The sequence below is a fragment of the Protopterus annectens genome, chromosome 8.part0 (assembly GCF_019279795.1).
Source record: "Protopterus annectens isolate FY-2018-M chromosome 8.part0, PAN1.0, whole genome shotgun sequence".
NCBI classification, from domain to species: domain Eukaryota; kingdom Metazoa; phylum Chordata; order Ceratodontiformes; family Protopteridae; genus Protopterus; species Protopterus annectens.
Genome location: NC_056741.1, coordinates 1,377,280,546 through 1,377,302,337, shown reverse-complemented (window position 1 = coordinate 1,377,302,337; position 21,792 = coordinate 1,377,280,546). Strand labels below are relative to the sequence as shown.

General features: G+C 41.9%; 1 protein-coding gene across 2 annotated transcripts in view; it reads left to right on the top strand.

Annotated features, from left to right (window-relative positions):
- The window catches only part of RNF214 (ring finger protein 214), a 706,739-nt gene that overhangs the window by 91,289 nt on the left and 593,658 nt on the right, over positions 1 to 21,792 (top strand). For both annotated transcript variants that reach the window (XM_044080961.1, XM_044080960.1), the window contains exon 3: positions 1,541 to 2,198. In XM_044080961.1, coding sequence (XP_043936896.1) covers positions 1,541 to 2,198 — 658 coding nt within the window. The remainder of the gene's footprint in view (positions 1 to 1,540; positions 2,199 to 21,792) is intronic.

Genomic DNA, 21,792 nt, shown 5'->3' with positions numbered 1-21,792 from the left:
ACCTCCATGACATCAGACTAGGGAAGATGTAATGTGCGTTCATAGACTTTAATGGACATGTGTCGTGCATGGTTGCTGTCTCATCCATTAAAGTCTATGGATGTACCCTAAGCGATTTCCCAGTGTGATGTCACAGAGGGATAGTTTAGATTTATGGCCAGTGTTTTAATGGAAAGCTTATAAAGCTTTTCTTAAACCACACCGCAAAAGCACATGGAGAGACATTAAGGAAAATGGTAGAGGCACTTAATTCACCAATTGCCACAAAGTAGTACAGAAGCAGTTTAAGCCTTTTGGTAGTTTGTCAAACTAAGGCTAGATTGGTTCCACATTGGGCAACAGTCTTCATTGTAGCACTCGTCTGCACTCATTAAACATCATTTGCATTTGTTTATTTTGATTTGATTCACTTTAAGAAGTGCATATGCAAGTCATTGCTTGATGCGTGCAACAGTAAATGTTTTATGGGTTGCATGTGTATTTTGTATTATTGTCTTATTTATTTGTATAGTGCATACTTAAAGGTGTGGTTGTCCCTTTAGTATAAACAGAAAATAAATAAAATACAAGGTTTTCATAAAAAGTTGTCATTGTTCTGTGGTATAGTACATTGAAAGTTTGTTTAGTTATTTATTTGTTAATTGGGTAAACCACCTATTTTCAGGAATATATGGCAGTAGTGTCTGATTATGTGACATGGTTAAAGAAAGTCACACAGTAGGCAAATGGAGACCGAGGGAATCAAACCCAGGATTACAAGATTAAGTCTCTTAGCAGCTTATAGTCTTATTTTTTTTTTTGCACTAAGCACCTTAAAACTGCAAAACTCCAATCTTGAAAGTGGTGTCCACATATGTCTTGACTGAATTATTTCAACAGAAAATAAAATTAAGTTGCATTATGTATTGACTTTTCTGAAACAGTGCTGGCATGGGCTGTTAAGATGTTATGTCTGTTCTCAGATACTAAGAATATGGGTAGGTTCAGTACATGATGTGTCTTCGTATTTTCCAAAAGTGAGGGACCTTTCATACCACTGGTATCTAGTATAGTTTTTTTTATATATTTTTTATAATTTATATTAGCTTGTAACTGAATCAAACACTGTATGCATTCCTTGACTTTTTGTTTGTATATATTGTATAGACATTTAGTCTGTATTATCCAACTTACTTATCCAGAAACTGTGTGTGTATTTGTATATGTTATACAACTTTTTGCGGTGCATATCTCATGAACTGGTGTAATCCCCTAGGTTATGGTTGAAATGTGCTCTTTTAGGTTCGGTCCATTGTGGTTAGTTAGTTAGTTAAAATAAGTAGGCATATTAACTAATAAGAAGGCAAGATGTCTGTTTGTTGCAGCACATAAAAAATAGAGTTGACCAGTCCTTCTGTTTGTCATTGAAAAGGCTTGGTTTTGTGAGTATGTGGACATGTGAGTATTGTACTGGTGTCAGTGGGGGAAAATTATCTGTGTGTGGTAAAAAATCATGGCACATGACTAAAATGATATGCTTGTTTTTTCTTTTGCATTCTAGTGAATTTAAAATGTCTACATCTGCTGATGGCAGTAGTTGTGTTCTAGTCAGTTTGCCAGCTGAGGAGGATCCACCACCAGTGAATCAAAGCACTAAACCACTGGAGCAAACATCAGATAAAGATGAGCTCCCAGCCATTGTGAGCATTACAAATGACCTTAAGTCGAAGGAGAACGGACAGACATGTGATTCTGTGACTGCTGTACAAGTGCCTGAAACCTCTCCTGAGTGGCCAGAAAGCTTGCAGGGGGATGTGGACTGTAGTTTGTATGAGAGTGATCCTGAAGAATACAACTACCTAATGGAAGATGAAACTTTGGACCAGGAGTTAGAGATCAGGTGTGGTGAAATGAACCAGTGCTCAGTTGACCCTGCATGGAATGTGGATACCCAGTATCAGTCGAATGATACTTGTGTGGAACTGAAGAACCTGTCACCAAATAAGACACCGGTTGATTATCCAGGTTGGATAACAGATGACTGTATTTCAAGGTTGGCTGATAGGTATGAGATGAAAGAATGCCAGCCTGCCAAGAAAGGATGGTGTGCAGACGACTGTGCTGTAGAAGAGGAGAATATATATCAAGCAGAAATATGTACAGCTGATGAGATCCCAAACACTCCACTGGTTGTTCCATTTCAGACTGTTGCTGTGCAGGTAATTGAAATGAGAAGTTCATATTGTGTTGTCATCTGTGAGTATGCAATCATTTTGATAGCTAGATTCTTAACTGAAGCATGGACAAATTACAAAACAAATGCATGTAATGTGACATTATGCATTCCCATTTGGCTACTTTCAAAGCACTGGTGTTTGATGTATTAACAGACATCCTGTGCTACAGTGCGGATATTTATTTGGCATTTGCCAGGAATTGGCTGGGTGGTGGAGGTGAAAAGCAGAAATGTATACTGTAAAGCAAGTGTTGCATTTTTTTTTTACTCAAATGTAGTCTTCAGTATTTGGAGGCATAGCACTTTTTAGTCAGTCCTCTTACATGTTTATAGAGGCATTACAGAATATTTTAAGAACAGTACTTTTACAATATTCAGATATAATACAAAAACATGTACAATTTATACAATTGTAACAATTTAGACATAAAATGAAAACATTGGTGAAGAATACAAATTATATAAGACGTTGATTTAATATTTATAGAAATTTTAGCCAGTTTATAGCGAAATTAAAGTTAAGTTAGTATAATACAAACAGGACTTTCAATATGATGTCAGACAAAGGCAGGATTCTGGTATATTTAGCGAGAAACAATCTTGAGGACAGAGCTTTAGCATGTACAGCAAAGTGGAAAGGACAAAATGAAATCCAAAGGCAACAAAAGCGGCCAGCACTCAAAATGTGAAAACAGAATAATTTATTCACCAACATATTATATCTCATCCAAAAATAGAGACCAGTTTCATAATATTAGCCTTCATCAGTGATACCTCACAGCAAGAGGTTCTCTGGTTCGATCCTCGGCTGGGGTGCCTTCTGTGCGTTGTCTGCATGTCTTCCCTGTGGTTGTGTGGGTTTCCTCCAAGTGCTCTGGTTTCCTCCCACATCCCAAAGACATGCTGTAGGTGGATTGGACACTCTAAATTGGCCTTCGGCATGAGCGTGTGTGTGTGCCTTCCATGGAAGGTTGGGCGACGGGCTGGCAACTTGACACCGTAAAACTCTACTGCCAATCATGAGCAGACGGGTGATCCGCTGTGGCGACCCCTAACCGGGAAAAAAGCCTAAAGAAGAAGTGTATAAAAATAGTAAAGCTACTCAACTCAGTATATATTAAGAGTACACTAACAAGCTCACTGTTATTTGCTAATTATAAGTGCTCATTAAGACCAGGTGAAAATAACTCACTTATAGCAAACATAAAACATGCAATAGGATGTCTAGTAGTATGTTTGTATAAAGAATTGGATAAACGTTTATTCCTAATGTAACTAAAATGTTCAGTAATACGCATTCTGAAAGGACATGGTCTGTCCCACTTAAAAGGCAGAACATGTGCATGTAGCTAAATAAATAATCCAATCTATGCTGCAATTGCCCAATGTAAATATCATAAATATTAGAAATATTGTTACTAGTAAACTGTTTACTCTTCAAAACATATTTGTACAGTGACCAATGTCCACATGAGGCACATCTATCCAAAATCCCACCACCAGTCATAGTTTGATATGAATTAGTATACCTCAGCTTTGTCTTATATTGATTAAATAGGCTACCCAACATTTTACCTCTTCTGAAGGAAAAAAGGCACTTTGATGTTAGGATGTCACATTACTTCTCATCTGATAATAAAAATATGCCAATATTTCTGTATAAGATCCATAAACACAGATATATTACAAACATAACTGGTGATTAATCTAATAACATTATCACCCTTAAAGTTCCTTATTCCTATATTGTAATAATTGAGATCTGTCCTGACTTTGCACAGAATTACTGGTCTGAATAATTTGGACCCTGTTGTATCCCCTTTGGCAAAATCTATTAACGGTGTCATTTTGTTGTTGAACAAAAATTGTTCGGATGAGCAGATTCTCCAAATACGTAAAAAACGGAGACTTCGGAATATTACCTATAATATGTCTAGGGTGACAGCTAGAGGCATGTAATATGGTGATAAATTGAGGATACTAACACTACAATCTAAAGTGCCGTCATCTCTGCTGGTAGCATCAACATCCAGAAAGGAAATGTGATTGACATCGGACTGAACAGTAAACTGTATGCCCCACTTGTTTTCATTCAAATAATGAACAAATTCCTTCAAGTAATCCACAGCTGATCTCCATACCATCCAACGATCATCTAAGTATCTACTCCATATATCTATTTCATCCAAATATGTTATGAGTGATGTCATAAGTAAAATGTTCCTCCATATAGCCCATAAAGAGGTCAGCATAATTGGGGGCAAAAGAAGCCCCATAGCTGTACCTTTCAGTTGCAAATAACACTCACCATTAAAATAAAAAAAACATTTTCCAGTAAGCACGTGTTCCGTTAAACACGGAATGAAAGTGTTAAAGCCAGGACTGTATAATGGGATGCGATGGAGCCAGTACTCTAATGCCATCAAGCCCAGCCAATGTGGTATATTTGTATAAAGAACTGTCATATCCAAGGTAAACATAAGCCATCCAGTTTCTAATTGCATATCCCCAATAACATTAAGAAACTCGGTGGTATCCTGATTCCCAGACCTAATCCTCTGCAATAATGGCTTTAAATGTTTGGTGAGGTAAGCTGACAAAGGTTCTGTCAAAGAGCCATTCCCTGAAACAGTGGGTCTTTCCGGGGGTTTATTCAAATCTTTATGTATTTTTGGCAGTAGATACAGATGTTGTGGTAAAGGATCTTGAACAGTCAAATTGTATACCACATCCTTGCTGATAATGCCCTCTTCAGCATCTGAATGAAGAAATTTATCTAGATCAGCTTTGAATTTAGGGGTAGGTTCTGTCAACATTTTGAAATAAAAACTGTGGTCAGATAGTTTGTTTCTGGTCTTCCACTAAGTACACAGACCACTCCATTACAACTATTGCACCTCCCTTATCAGCTGGAATTATGACCACACTTTTATTATTCTCGAGGTTTTCCAAAACCTCAATTTCCAATACCCATGCCAGACTGGAAATTTAAAATGTTAATTCCATTATTGAAATGTAACAATGTACTTATTCGCAGGCGGCATAAGTTTAGACTCACAAAATCTAAATTCATCCTGAGAATAGTTATTGTGTGTATAAGGATTATCACTGAAATGCAAATTGAGGTTCAACAGTCTACAAAAAGAAATAACATCATTAGCAAATGCCTCTTCAGACACAAAATGTCCAGGGATAAAATTCAAGCCGTTATTCAGTAACTGTCTTTCCACATCAGATAATTATATAGAAGAAATATTATGGACATTGCAACCAATATCTACTGAGGTACAAACAGATATAGCAGTGTTTCTAGTGTGGACTCCTGATTTATGTTTTTTTGCCAGCCCTTCTGATGCTAAAGAGTTAACCGAACCCCGTCTCTTAGGAGCTGGCGACCCTTGCCTATGTTCATTATCAGTGTCTGAAACAGAGGAGGAGTCTTTCCCAGAGGTTTCACTTAGACTCATAGGCTTTCTAAGGACAGATTTATTTATTTTCCTCTTGGTAGGTGTACATCCCTGATCATTATTTGAAAATTTTACATTTTTCTGTAAAACAAATAGTTTACCCCGATTATAATCTCAAAGATCCCAAACATGCATCCAAAGTATACAGTCTTCTCCATTCAAATACTTCTCTTACTTTACCTAACCTTCATCTACTACCTTACCCAGCCTAACAAGCTATCTCACTCCCCACTCTATCACACAACCTCCTCTCTCCACTTACTTCACCCCTACTCAGTCATACCAATATCTCCTACACTTTACCCTATCAAACCCAATCTCTGCTTTCACTTCATACTTATTTCACTAACAACTACTACCCACACCCTATCAAACATATCTCCTACAACCTCTACTATTTATGACAAAAAACACAAAAACCCATACTATACAATAGAAATTCTAACATCTCTACTTTTAGCTGGGGATGTGCATCCTAACCCAGGCCCAAACACCTTCCCCCCCCTTCATCTAAATCCATTCGACTAGCATCCCTAAACGCACAAAGCTTAACAAACAAAGCTCCAAACCTTCAAGCCTGGTTACCCTATAATAAACCAGATATCTTAGGCATATCTGAAACCTGGTTAAAACCCCATATAAAAGATGTGGAGATGATTCCTGCCAACTACTCCATTATCAGAGCAGACAGAACCCAGCAAAAAGGAGGTGGTGTAGCTCTACTATACTCATCCTCTCTATCCATTACTCCTTACAATAAAGCTATTCCTCAATTCAACAATGCAGAATTAATAATAGGCCTACTTCGATTAAATAAACACAAAAATATATGCATAGCCTCACTACATTCCCCCTGGCTATAATATCCCCACACTGGAAGATATCCTCTCCTGGTTCTCTTCCAATATTTCTAACGAAACCATCATCATGGGAGACACTAACATCAATTGGTCCACCATTCAATTTCATACCCCCTCCATTAACATCAACCTGTATAACTTCACTCAACTCATCAACTCCACTACTAGGCCCTCTAAAGACTTCTCTTCTGGCAGTATTATAGATTGGATATTAGTCTCTCACCCCCACAATTACCCTGATAGTGGAATTCTTCCTGACTCCCTAAGCGACCACCTTCCCATCTTTGCCACACGCCTCTCTTTTTCCGTACAAGTTTCTCATAACTTCATCACTTTCAGAGACCAAAAAAACTTCAACCCAGAAGCCTTCTCTAACTCCCTAAAATGCCTTAACTGGTACCCACTAAAAACTCTTCCCTTGGAAAGTGCTATCACTCACTTTAATTCCACTTTCTTAAACCTGTTAGATACACATGCTCCCTTAAAAACCAGAAGAATAAAAAACAAAACTACCCCTTGGCTAACTAAAAATACACTAACAACCATGCGACTAAGAAATAAAGCCTGGGCACGCTATCTGAAGCACAAATCTCCCACTACTCTTAATGACTACAAAACTCTTCGTAACTCAGTAAAAAAGCTTATCACAGCAGACCGTCACAACTATTACTCTTTTCTTCAAAGTAAATACAAAAATGACCCACAAAATTTCTGGAGAGGTATAACCTCCCTCTTAAAACCCGGTACAACTGAAAACCCAAACCCCAACCCAAGCGTACAAGACAATGACCTTGCCACCGAGTTTAACTCTTTCTTCACTGACTGCATTTCCAAACTAACCTCTTCCTTCTCCTCCAACCATCCACCTCCAACCCCCCCCCCTACTCCTCCTCCTTCTCCACTCTGTCATCCTATTACCTCCCGACCACTTAGATTCTCCCTGGAACCAATCCCTACTTCCACTATCAAAAAACTCCTGAATAAGCTAAAACCTTGCACCAGTGCCCCCGATAACATCCCCTCACACTTCCTCAGTATAGCTGTAGATGCTGTCGCCCTGCCGGTTAGTATCCTAATCGACCGCTCCATCCAAGAAAGTCACGTTCCTCAAATCTGGAAAAAGGCTTTTATAATTCCCTGTCATAAAGGAGGAAATAATATTAGTATTACCAAGTTCCGGCCCATTGCTATCCTCTCTCCTGTTTCTAAAATTCTAGAGAAATGTATTCACCTTCAACTCCTTCCCTACTTACTAGACAACAACCTACTAACTTCTACTCAACACGGCTTCCGTCCCAATCACAGCACTATGACAGCCCTCCTATCATTCTTTGAAAATGTGAACAAGGCTAGAGACTCTGGCCTCACTGCATCTACCATTGTACTTGATCTCTCCAAAGCTTTTGACACTATCTCCCATAACTTACTACTAACTAAACTCTCTAAGCTAAACCTTTCACCTTCTGCTCTTAATTGGTTCACCAGCTATCTCTCAGATAGGCATCAAGCTGTTAAGTGGAAAATATCCATCTCCTCTTTCCTAAATAGCCCCACAGGTGTTCCACAAGGTTCCATATTTAGGACCCCTTCTCTTTAATATCTTTGTAAATGACTACTATCACTCTATCCCCTATGCTGACATCATCCAATATGCAGATGATTCTACAATCATCTGTACTTCATCTTCCATTCCAACTCTCCAAAAGCTGACTCAAGATGCCTTCTCCACCACAGAATAGTGGATGAAAGACAACCATCTTGCACTTAATGCAGCTAAATCAAAACTAATGATATTCACCCCCTCTAAAACCAACACACTGGATCAACAACCATTCTCCATCACCAGTCAAAATAATAACCCACTTGAACTGGTAACTGAAGCCAAGCTTCTAGGAGTCCAAATTGATAATAACCTTACTTTCAAGTCCCATCTACTACAAAACATTAAAACCCACCAAAACTAGGCCTGCTGTACCACAAACAATTCCTCTCACCTACTACCAAACTCACTCTCTACCACATTTCTCTTACCCTCCCTCCTTTATGGTGCCCCTCTTTTAATTAATCTACAATCATCTCTCAAAACAAAACTTTCGACCTGTTATAATAAAATAGCCAAATTTGCCACTAGCAAAAAATCTTCAACCCATCACTGTGTACCACTCCACAAACTAAATTGGCTTGAACTTCCCAACTACCTCTCCTACACTCAACTAACATATGCACACAAACTAATTTTTCAACCATCCCTCTGTCCCTCCCTGTCCACTACCTTTAAAATTCACCACACTCAAAGACTTCTCAGATCTACTAATCAAAACCTAATAGAAGTCTATAGACCCCATCGTCCCCCAGGACATAACCTCCTCTCCTTTTCACTAGCATGCCTATGGAACTCCCTCCCACCCTCCATTCGTACCATCACTAGCCTTCCTACCTTTAAAAAATCACTCCACTCCTACCTATCATCCACATGGGAATGCTCCTGCTCCTACCCCACATAATCTTTCTATACTCTCTACTGTATTCCCCCTTTTACTCTCTCTACCTCAGACAGTAACCTATTCCTTAATAGTTCCTATCCTCCTGAAAGCCTTATGCATCTATCTACTCACTTCCTTATCCTTGTGCCTATGATATAATTTGATTTCAACTTTAATATGTTTTATACTTTGATTGTATTAATGCTTAACTTTACTCATTGTAATCACTGTTCCTCGTGATGTCATGTACAATAATTTGGATGTAAATCTCTATAATATGTAATCTGCATATAACTCTCTATTATATGTAATCTGTAATGGAGCTTTTCTCCCCAGGACTCCATTGAAAACGGGTTCTCTTGGCCCAATGGACTATCCTGGTTAATCAACAGCAAATAAATAAAAAATAATAAATAAATAAGATCCCTATTAAATTTGTGATTTTTTTCTGTCCTTTATCTGATGCTCAACTTCTGTCAGATCTTTAGTTAATTTCTGGAAACAACTTTTGAAAACAGGCTGTTTTTCGAAAGATTTCACCTTCTCACATAATGTCCTTCAAGAATGCAACTGCAGTCATAACATGTGGGTTGTCCTGCCTCAGGCAGCCCTCGGTCGGCCGGATTCCAAAGTCTGGGTCCGACGTCGGCTGATGTCGCATTTCTCTCCGACGTCAGAGCGGCTGGAGTATATAAGCATCAGCCGACGCCATTTTCTTCCGTCTTTCTTGCCGCACGGTGCCCGAAGCAGAAGCAGTTCGCAAGTGCCGGTTGGTCAGCTCCTGTATTCTACGATACCGAAGTCATCAAAAAAGCTAAGTACCCCATTGGGGACCTTTTCTTGCCTCAGCCGATGTCAGAAATTACTGAAAAAGTTAACAATTTGTCTTTTTTGTGGTAAACAAATACTTCATAAGGATTTCCACTCTTACTGCCTCCCTTGCCTGGGCCCAGACCACGACGTCTCGGCCTGTGTAGCCTGTGCTCGCTTCAACAAGCGCACTCTCAGGCGCCGGGTGGAGTTCACTGAAGATTTTTTCGGCGATAAATTCGCTTACACCATGCCGTCGAATCTTCCGACATCGCAAACTCCCAAAAAGCGAAAAGACCGGGACCGACATCCTCGGCCCGCGTCTACCACCGACTCCACGCCAAAACCTAGCGCGAGTGCTCCAGTTCCCTCTGAGACGGTCTCTCCACCGCTCCGAACCGAAGACATCGCATTACCGACTACTCCGATTCCAGACATTACTCCGACGCCAGTTATGGACTTTCTTCCGGATACCAAAACCGAGGAAATGCCCGAGACCATTGCTGTAGACAAGGTCACTCCTGCACGTGGAGCTGCTAGGCCTCCTATGGCCATGTCCATTAAGGCCTACACTAGGGCTAAGGCAGCCAGCAAAACTAAGCATATTACTTCTAAATCCTTACCTCAGCCGACTCCGGAGACACAAATTATGTCCATGGCTGTTGATTTAATTTCCATGATTAGAGGTTCACAGGCCCATCCTGAGAGAGCATCCCAGCCTGCTCCTGATAAAAGGCCCCAGGTTGAACCCTCTGATCCTACTCCTTCAGATGAAGACTCTGAGGGCTCTGTCCACTCTGATAGCCAGGAAGAGCTCTTCCAGACCTACGAGGACTCAGATGCAGAAGATTCCATCCCTTCGGCCTCCCCTCCTGAGGATATTTCTTTTGGGGAAGTTCTGCACACCATGAGGGAACATTTCAAGTGGCAGGGTCAGGAATATTCTGATTCTAGGAAACGCCTTAGGACTTTCCTTAAGAAGCCTCAGCACAGGCCCTTAGCTATTCCTCCTGTACTTGATGTTCTGGATGATTTGTATTCTGACTCTAGTGCTACCCCTGATTCTCTTCCTCCTGCTCCAGCCAAGCCAGATAGGTATTACAGGGTCCCAGAAACTCATTCCCATTTATTCAGGGCCCATACTGCTGATTTGGAAACTATTTCACAGGGGCCTAAAGGAGTTTCAGCCTCCACCTCAAAAAATCCTTTGCCCTCCAACAGGGAAGCAAGGTCATTAGAGAGATGGGGCAAAAAGGTTTACACATCCACTACCTTATCTATGAGAGCTTTAAATTGCCTTTTTCATATGTTACAATATCGGGATTATCTCTTAGAAGATTTACAATGAACATTAGCTTCTCCTGATCCTTTAGACAAGAAGACTTTGCAGGAAGCTGTACATAACACTCAGCAAGTAAGCAATCACTTCCTGTAGTGTGGATATGATGCACTGGAAGCTTCATGTAGGGCAGCTATGACAGGGGCAGTGATTCGTAGACATGCTTGGTTAAAAGATCAACCTCTACCAGATCATGTAAAAGCAAAACTTCTGGATGCACCTTTGGAAAAGAACAAGCTTTTCGGTGCAAATGCTAAGGATGTGTTAAAGACCATCGAAGAAAAAGCAAAATCAGTTCAGACTGTGAAAGATTTCCTCCAGGTTCAACCCCCAGATTCAGTAGGAATTGGCCTTCAAAAACTGGTCCTTTCCTAATCCAGAAAAGTTTCAAAGGGGTAAGAACAGACGTGGCCGAGGAAGAGGCCAATACAGAGGCCCTTACAGGGGACGACAATGGCAGCCAGGAAACCAAAGAAGTGACGAGGGGTTTCACCTGCCCAACAACCACAAACTCAATGACTTTCCTCTACTACCACCTACCAGGGAACAACTAGAAGCTCCCTTGGAAATTATCTCTGTTTGCAGAAAACTGGCACAGACTGACAAAGGACAAATGGATTTTGGACATTATAGACCGAGGGTACAGGTTTCATTTCCATACCTTACCAAGAAAACAAGGCATGCCAAACCTACCACAAAATCAAAGGGCAGAGGCTATCAAGCAAATCACTCTGCTGACTCGAATGAAAGCAATAGAAAGAGTTCCACAACAAGAACAAGAACAGGGTTTTACTCAAGACTGTTCCTTGTTCCAAGAAAAGAATCTCAGTGGAGACCAATACTGGACTTGTCCGCATTAAACACCTTTCTCATAGTACCAAAGTTCAAAATGCTGACTCTACAGCAACTCCTTCCCATGCTGGGCAAGGAGTCGTGGCTGATTACTCTGGACCTCAAGGAGGCGTACCTGCATGTCCCTATCAGACACAGCTGCAGAAGATACCTCAGATTTCTTGCAGGGCCAGAGCATTATCAATTCTCAGCATTGCCATTTGGCTTATCTACTGCACCCAGAGTATTTACAAAATGCCTGGCTTCAGTAATTGCTCATTGCAGGCTCCAGGGTATACAAATTTACCCGTACCTGGACGACTGCCTCATACAAGCGGACGACAAATTGATGTTGACAAAAAACCTGGATTATGTCATAAGATTACTTCAAGCTCTGGGATACACAGTCAACTTCCAAAAGTCAAGACTGCAGCCATCCCAGCAAATAATCTTCTTAGGAGCCAAACTAGACACAGCCTCTCAGATGGCTTACCTGACAGAAGACAAGCAAGAGAAGTTAACTCATTACTTCAAATGTTTAGCAAAACTCACCCAGATGACTGCAAGGAGATTCCTACAGGCCCTGGGTTACATGGCATCCTGCATTCTACTGGTTCCATTAGCAAAACTACACATGAGAAAGCTTCAGTGGTACCTAAAAAGCATTTGGTCTCAACACAGCAACAACTTGGAGACCATCATACCACTCATTCCATGCCTACAAAAGGAATTCCTATGGTGGGCCTCGGTGAGCCAGGAAAACACAGGTATGTCATTCAAAAAACCACAGATAACACAGACCATGACTACAGACGCCTCAGACCTTGGATGGGGGGCGCACATGGAAGGCAGGTGTATACAAGGACGATGGTCTCCAAAGGAAACACATCTGCATATAAACCAAAAGGAAATGCTAGCAGTAATGCATGCCATCGAGGCTTTTCAACACCAACTCCAGCAAGGCCATTTAATGATACGGACAGACAACACCACTGTGATATGGTACATAAACAAGCAGGGGGGCACCCACTCTTACCCCCTTTGCAGACAATGCAGCTTTGGGAGAAATCACCGAGCCTGAACATCCAGTTACAATCCCAGTTTGTTCCAGGAAAAGACAATGTGTTGGCGGACAGCCTAAGCAGGAATTTCACAGATCCACACGAGTGGAGGTTACATCTGAAGGCCTTCAGACAGCTCACTTCGACATGGGGCAAGCCAGAAGTGGACCTATTTGCCTCTCACCTCCACCATCTTCTACCAAAATTTTGCACAAGGACATACCATCCAAAAGCTTGGAAAATAGATGCCCTCTCATTCAACTGGAACTCCCTAGCAATCTATGCATTCCCACCTCTGCCACTGATTACCTCAGTATTACTAAAGATCAAAGCAGAGAAGCCCAAGGGAATCATAATAGCTCCGGATTGGCCAAGACAACACTGGTACCCACTACTACGGAGCATATGTCACACCAGGAGGTGGGCCCTCCCTCAGTGGCCTCTACTTTTGACTCAACACAATTTCGAAACACTGCATCCAAACCTTCAGACACTGCAGCTAACAGCCTGGGAGATCCCATAAATAACTTCAGCTTATCTCTTTCTAAGGAAGTTCAGCGGATACTAACAGAGGCTCGAAGACCATCCACCAGAAAGGTTTACTTAGCAAAGTGGAAAAGATTTTGCAATTGGAATACCAGCAAGGGACATGATGCATCATTGCTGAACATCCCACTTATCTTGGAATATTTGGCAGATATGTTAAAGAACGGCCTCTCATATTCTTCCATAAAGATACATGCATCTGCTATTTCAGCTAGATACAACACTGATCCTCCTGTTTTCTCTCACCCTTTACTAAGACAATTCCTCAGGGGAATCAAGAACATTAAGCCACCACGAAAGGCCCCAGTGCCAGCCTGGGACCTCAATTTTGTCTTAGAAAAACTGACTCTACCTCCTTTTGAGCCAGCAGCTTCAGTGGACTTGCAATTTCTCTCATGGAAGTCAGCTTTCCTGTTGGCAATTACCTCAGCAAGAAGGGTTTCGGAGCTACAGGCCCTAATGGCAATACCACCCTTTATTATTTTCCACAGAGACAGAGTTTCATTAAGGACCAACCCTACTTTTATGCCAAAAGTGGTATCTAGGGTTTCTCTAAATCAAGCCATTCATCTGCCTGCTTTCTTCCCCAATCCTGAGAATAAGGGGGAAAGACTTTTGCATACCTTGGACATTCACAGACAACTTCGATACTACCTGGACAGAACCAAGGCCAGTAGGAAGTCTGAACAACTTTTTGTAGCTTACACCCCTGCAGTCCAATGAAAAGCAATTTCAAAACAGACCATTTCAAAATGGATTGGACATTGCATCAGATTCTGTTATTCCTTTCATGGAAAGACTGTTCCAGCCAATGTCAGACCACATTCCACCAGAGCTACAGCCACCTCTACAGCATTTTTAAGAGGGGTGCCTACCAAGGACATTCTAGAAGCTGCTACATGGAGCTCCGTGCATACATTCTCCAAACACTACAATCTATATTCCAGATGCAGAGCAGGCTTTGCTTCGGCAGTCCTGCAGGGTTTGATTGCCACACCATCTCTTTCCTAGAGCATACCTCCTCCCCCAGCTAAGCTATGGTATTCTACCCACATGTTATGACTGCAGTTGCATTCTTGAAGGACATAGTACAGTTTTGTACCTACCATAAATGTAGATGTCCGATAGACATGCAACTGCAGTCAGATTTTCCCTCCCTCCATACCCCTCTATGCCTAGGGTCCATTCCTATCCCTGTTTCTCTTAGCTGGGGATATCTGTTATGGTGTATTTGTTTTATTGCTCATTTATTTGTTTGGAATCCTGCTTTTGTCTTCCAATTTGATTACAGCCTTCCTTGGAGGGCACCTGGCATCTGGGGCAAGAAACACTGAAGAAAATGGCGTGGGCTGATGCTTATATACTCCAGCCGCTCTGACGTCGGAGAGAAATGCGACATCAGCCGACGTCGGACCCAGACTTTGGAATCCGGCCGACCGAGGGCTGCCTGAGGCAGGACAACCCACATGTTATGACTGCAGTTGCATGTCTATCGGACATCTACATTTATGGTAGGTACAAAACTGTACTTTTTAGTAACCTCATTAATAGATTTAGAGACCCTTCGCTCAAAACAAAGCAAGAAATACATTGACAAAATGCATAGAAGCCATCTGTTGGGCTGCAGCCCATTCCTTTAAAAAAATCTCATCAGGTTGACTAACGTGGGTTTGTACCCATGTACGTAAACCCCGTGGTGTTATACCTTGTGATGACCCACCACTGGACCAGTAATCAAGAAGTCTCAGTCCTCACCACTGGCAGCACTGGGGGGGGCATTCACTGGGAGGGTAACAAGTACACAAACAGTATTTTCAGATGCAGTTCTCTGCATCAAGTACAATTTCCCTTAAGAGCAGACAGAGACCACAGTTAGTCCGGGGATAGTTTCTTTCTCTTTCTCCAGACCCCCAGTAAGACTCCCCACTGGCACAGCTATACAGCTGAGATCTCAGCTGAATGACTAAGCCAAGACCTCCAGCATCCTTTCTGTCCAACCAGTGCTTCATGTCCCTGCCTAAGTAGCTGGCACACACACAGTTTGAGGTTTGATTTACAGACACACACACACACACACACACACACACACACACACACACACACACACACACACACACACACACACACCTACCTGCAAAAGGCTGGCACAAGTTTACTAGCTCTGCCTCCTTCTGTCCAGACTATAAGGTAGTTATTACTGCCACCAGTCACTCCTTATCAGCTACTTTAAGGCCTTTAGCAAAGGGTGCCAAATCTTACTGTGTAATATTACTATTAACACAAATGGTAGTTTGACCAAGAGCAAGGCTATTGGGAGTGGCCTCAGTGTCACCAAATAAATATGCAAGTACAAAACTTAAATATCTGTACACAGGTCGGCCACAATGAAATGTTTAAATATATTTAATAATAAATAATAAAATAACAAGACAATACTAAATATATATTCACAGTGACATCGGAGATCAAAACCACAGGAAATAATTAAAACAATGTTGAAGGACAATCTCAAATAAATACAGAAAATAATATCTAAACTAAGCTTTACTATATTCCTGACTGTATCTAAGAGAATTGTACTATTCACTGGAAACTTACTTTATCACAGCAATGCAGATGTGATGAGTGGATCTTGTTGTCGGGTCCAAGACATAATGCAGAATGCTCTGTCTCACTAAGAGACTGGACAAACGAAAAACTGAAGAAAAGAACACACTGTGAACAAGCACCAACACAAAGCAAATTAATTGCCTGCAAGTGGATCACAGCACTCGTTTAAAATTACACTTCACAGTTGCATTGTTTTGCTAACAAGACAAAAATGAACCTAAAAACTTCAAGACTTTACAAACATCATGACACATTATAAATTATTACTTTTGCTAAGAATAAATATAAACATATATATGTGCATATGTAATAAAACTAACACCCATCCCTAACCTAATTACTATGCAGTATTATGAAAACATAATCTATACAGCATATATATTATATAACAATTAATCAATTAACTCTTCATGATATAGAGTGGATTTTTGCTGGGCTGACTGTTTTTGTTCTTGCTCTACATCTGAAGAAGTTTGGATATTTCCCAAACGAAAAGCGCTTAATTTTATTCTGTTTTGGTATTAAAGTGAATAAGAACAGCTTTTTACATTTATTTCTTCATCGAGCTGAGTGAATTGTTGGTGCTTGTTCACACTGTGTTCTTTTCTTCAGAAAGAGACTTCTCAAAATAATATCTCAAATATTACTGTTGGGATAGCTTACAGAATGACATCATTTCTTATCATCTGGCTTCTAGTCCTCAGGCCAAAAAAATTGATGAAGCTGGTAGTATTTCGCATCTACCTGTAAAAATATACAGACAAAGGCTTCTCCTCAGATCTCTGGCAGATGCTGGAAGTCTTAAAACAATTGCAATCCTTCATGAGTTCAAGACTAATAATTAGTCTACCCTAAAGACAATACAGAAAGTTTCCTAGTATATTGTGTCTCTTGCTGCATTGAAAACTGAAAGATACCGTCTTTTCTGGCCTAGCCATAAAGTATTTTAATTTCATTTATTTTTCTGAAGTTTGAAATATATACATTTAAACGGTTACAATAGCACATGTACATTTCTGTTCTCTTCCAGTAGGGCACACTGTGGATCCATTTTAAACACAAGCATTTTGCAAATACCTTTTCGACACACACACGTCTGTGCAAGCAGTTTGATATACATATCACATACAGTTCTGATATATTTTTAACACAAGCATCTTATATAAATTATTTCTATATTCACCAATGACATGTAATTATTTACAAAATTCCAGCTAGCTGTGCTGGCAGTATCTCCTTTCATCACCCCCCCCCCCCTTCGAAGACTGAAGCTAGTTTTTCAAGTGACCCTTGAGAAATGTTGCTTGAGAGGGATTAGCCCATCTGGGAATACATTACCCCATTCCCTGCCTTGAGATCCCAGCTGCCTTTGAATTGCTGACCCCATTACAGTGTTGCACTGTCATATCATATGCCTGCAAACCAAGGCTCCACCATAGTAACTTGCGAGTTTGCTGGCTGGCTCCATGTAGCCATAGACCCCCCTCAGACTCCTCCTGCCTCCTACTACAAATAGTTTGCACCAGGGTACAGTTTGTGACCCTGCCTAGCAGTTCTGCCATGTAGTTAATATCACTGATCTTCCTTGCCTCTTTGTAGGATCCCTCCCAAGCCGCCTTCAGCTTTTTTTGTCTGACAGGAATGAGAACCGTAACCTGCTGCCCCACAGCATACTCTCTATCTCGAGTATTCTTGTCATACCAGACCTTTTTCTGCTGTTGGGCTTCTGCTAGGTTCTCCTCGGCCAAACCCATGAGTTCCCTGAGTCTTGTCCTGAGGTTTAGGACATATGCCACAACAGACTCCTTGTGGAATACACACCCTCCCAGTCATCGTGAATCAAATCTAGAGGCAGATGTTGTGAGTGGATCTTGTTGCCAGGTCCAAGACATAATGCAGAATGCTCTGTCTCATTAAGAGACTTCTTAAAATAATATCTCAAATGTTACTGCTGAGATAGCTTGCAGAATGACGTTACTTCTAGTCCCCAGGCCAAAACCCCCATTGCTGAAACTGGTAGTATTTAGCATCTACGTGTAAAAATGTGCAGAAAAAGGCTTCTCCTCAGATCTCTGGCAAATGCTGGAAGATATAAAATAATTGCATTTCTTCATGCTTTCAAGACTAAGTAGTTCACACTAAAGGCAATACAGAACGTTTCCTAGTACAGACATTGTGTCTCTTGCTGCATTGAAAACTGAAAGATACCATCTTTTATGGCCTAATCATAAAGTAGTTTAATTTCAGTTATTTTTCTGAAGTTTGAAGTATATACTTTTAAACAGTTACAATAGCACATGTACATTTCTGTTCTCTTCCAGTAGGACACACTGTGGATCCATTTTAAACACATGCATTTTACAAATTCCTTTTCAACATACACACGTCTGTACAGTTCTAATATATTTTCAACAAAAACAACTAATATAAATCATTTTGATGTTCACCAGTGACATATAATTATTTACAAAATTCCAGCTAGCTGGGCTTTTGTCAGATACCCTTTAACTTAGGCTTTTCATAGATTTAGTAAGTCTGGAAAATGCATTAATACATGAAGAGAATTGCTATCACTCAACCCTGCTGATGTACCATTACTTGCTAAATCCCCATAAACCTGTATGTCATCTTTATTAGCAGATAACCCATTTAGAACATCCATCAGATCCATGTTGACAATGAATAAAATTGTATTTTGGCCTCTAATGATTAAAGAAATAATACAGATGAATTTCACATATATAAATTGTTGTCAAAAGGAAAAACCTTTTTAACCCACATATAAATATATATGTATTAGGTCAAATCACCAATAAAGATTTTGAACAAAGCCAAAAAAAACATTATCCTACAAAATGAATAAGCTACCAATCCAAATATTTAAGCTTCAAGGAACAATAATTGTTGCCTCCAACCAAGAAGAAAAGATAAGCTGTTATTTTATACATATTAGCAACTCATTAAACCCAATGGAATATCATTATAGTGTATGGAACTAATATTGTCCCATAAGCAATAGCAAAATAAGTCCCAAACATCCAGATATTATGTGATCCTATCTCGCCTACATTCTGTACTGATGGGCTCGGAGCCGATCCTCGGCTCCGACTCAGCACGCTATGCTATAGAGCGAAGCTTCTTATTGGCTGAGCTATTTTCTATCCCAGGATGCACCACCACTAATCCCCCAGATCTCGTTTGCCGCTTACAAGCTAGGACGTGGTCTCAAACTTGGCTGAGCTAAGTGTCTTTTTGAGAGAATTTTTTCTGTCAGAAAATTTCTTTAAAATTAACCAAAAGCTGTTTTAACGGCTATCGCTGTATTTAGCTACTTTATTTGTTAAATTTTTGTGGTAAAGGTTTGTGTTTTCACAGGGAAAGGTTCCCGTTTCAGTTAGAGGGGCCTTCCCCTCGTGCGTTGTTGAGTACTGTTGTGTGTGACTGTTTTTGCTTTTGGTAGGTCAAGCGCTCGTTTTAGTCAGAGGGTTCTTGGCCCTCCTTGGTATCTTAGTCTTCTAACTGTTTTGTGGGCCTTTGACTGCCCTTCTTGTTTAAAAAAAAAAAAAAAAAAAAAAAAAGTTCTTATTCTAAGTTTAGGAATTTTTTCTGTAGTAGCTCTAGGCTAATACGTTGTCATTGTACTATTGCATACCATTGGCATCATGTCTAAAGAACATAAACCCTCAGGGTTTAAGAAGTGCACACGCTGCAACTATAAGATGTCTATTACTGATGATCACTCCTTATGCGTTTATTGTTTGGGTGCCAAACACCTTCAGGAGTCTTGCAGCGTGTGTCACGCCTTCTCCTCTCGGGTCCTCCAAGAGAGGAAGAATAAATTAATATTAAAAGGGCTTATCAAACCCTCTTTTGAAGAGGCCTTATCTTCCTCTCCTTCTCCGGCTAAGAAAAAGAAGTCGTCGGCTCCGACCAGCCCGTCGGAACCGACCACTAAGAAATCTAGGCAGGCTTCTCCATCGGCTCCACGGACTGAGGAGCTGAGGGCGGAACGGTCTGCCTCGATGCCTCCAGCCTCGACTCCTCTGGTTTCGGAGCCGATGGCTGGGGCTTCGAGAGGCGGGTCACCTTCATCGGCTCCACTGATCTTGGAGCCGATAAGGGTTGCCCGCTCAGACTCTTCCCCGTCGGCGCCGAAGTCCTCTTCGGCACCGAGGGAAATTAGTTTGGGGTCTCCCTCGGCGCCGATAGTGATCGAATCAATTTGGAGCCGGTCCCCTAGCCCTTCGGAGCCGATGGAGAAGTCTACTCGGACCTGTTCGGTCTCCTCCAGGTCTTCCAAGATGTCGGATTCGGACATCGACAGGGTGCTTCAAAGACTGTTCCAGTCCCCAGTCTTTCAGAAATTAGTTTCGGCTCCAGCCCAGTCGGCTTCGGAGCCGATGGCCCACTCTGTAGTTGTGATTCCTCCTCCAACAGCTTCGGCACCGTTGGAGCCGGTGCTAGTGGAGCCGATGGAGATTTTCGGGTCGGCTCCGACCCTCACTCCAACCCCGGCCCTTGGGTCGGAGTTCAGTACACGGACCTCTTCGGTCGGGCCCGGGGGGGACGTTTCGGGACCGATGTTTTCGGTTCCGAGCCTCCCTCTCGGTGCGTCGGCTGCGGGGGTTCCGTCTACTGTCGTGGCTCCGGGGGTTGGACCTTCCCAGGACTCTGGCGGTCCGGCCTTCAGAGCTATGAGGAGTGCTTTGGCCAAATCATCTTTGGCTACCTCCACGGTATCACCGGCACCTTCCCTAGGTGCGGAGACTGGGTCTTTTGTAGTTCCCCTGTCGCTAGACAGCGGAGCCCCGGGGCCTGAGGTCACCCCAGTGGGGTTTCCCCTCCTCCTGGGGGTCCCTCTGAAGCATCTTTGAAGGAACCCCCAAGGAAGAGATCGTGCAAGAGGAAGCACGTCGACTCCCCCGATGAGTCTATCACGTCGGACACTGATCTTGATGATGCGGAGGGGTCCCCCAAGTCGTCCTCGGATGATGTCTCCTTTGCAGACATCCTGGAAGTCCTCAAGCAATGAGGCGGCTGGAATTCCAAACCCTCTTCCGCTGACGAGTCGGTGTTCCTCAAGGCCTTCGGGGCTCAGCTCTCCGCCTCCTGGGTGTCTCCGCCCTTCGAGCTCCTAGATTTGATTTGTCGAAGGGCGTGGGAACACCCAGACTCTCTGGAACCAGTGCCTGCTCGCCCAAACAAATTCTTGTCTGCACCCCCGGAGAAGGAATTTCTGACTAAAGGTGTGGCTATAGATGCCCTGGTGGTGGCATCTGCTACCCAGCAAGATGTGGCAGAGGCTTCGACGTCCGTCCATCCTCCTAATAAGGAGTCTAGGAGCTTGGACCGGTACGGGAAGCGCACCCTTAGTTCAGCTGCCTTTACTTTAAGGTCCCTGAACTGTTTGGCACACTTCACCAGACTGCAGAGGGATCTGGTCAAGGAGCTCTCAGATTCCCTCTCGGGTAACCTACCTGAGCAGCTGGCCCAGACGGTTAGCTCTCAGTTGTCGACCCTGTCATCAATATCTAACTCGTCCATGAGGCTCATTTCATATGCAGCCGAGG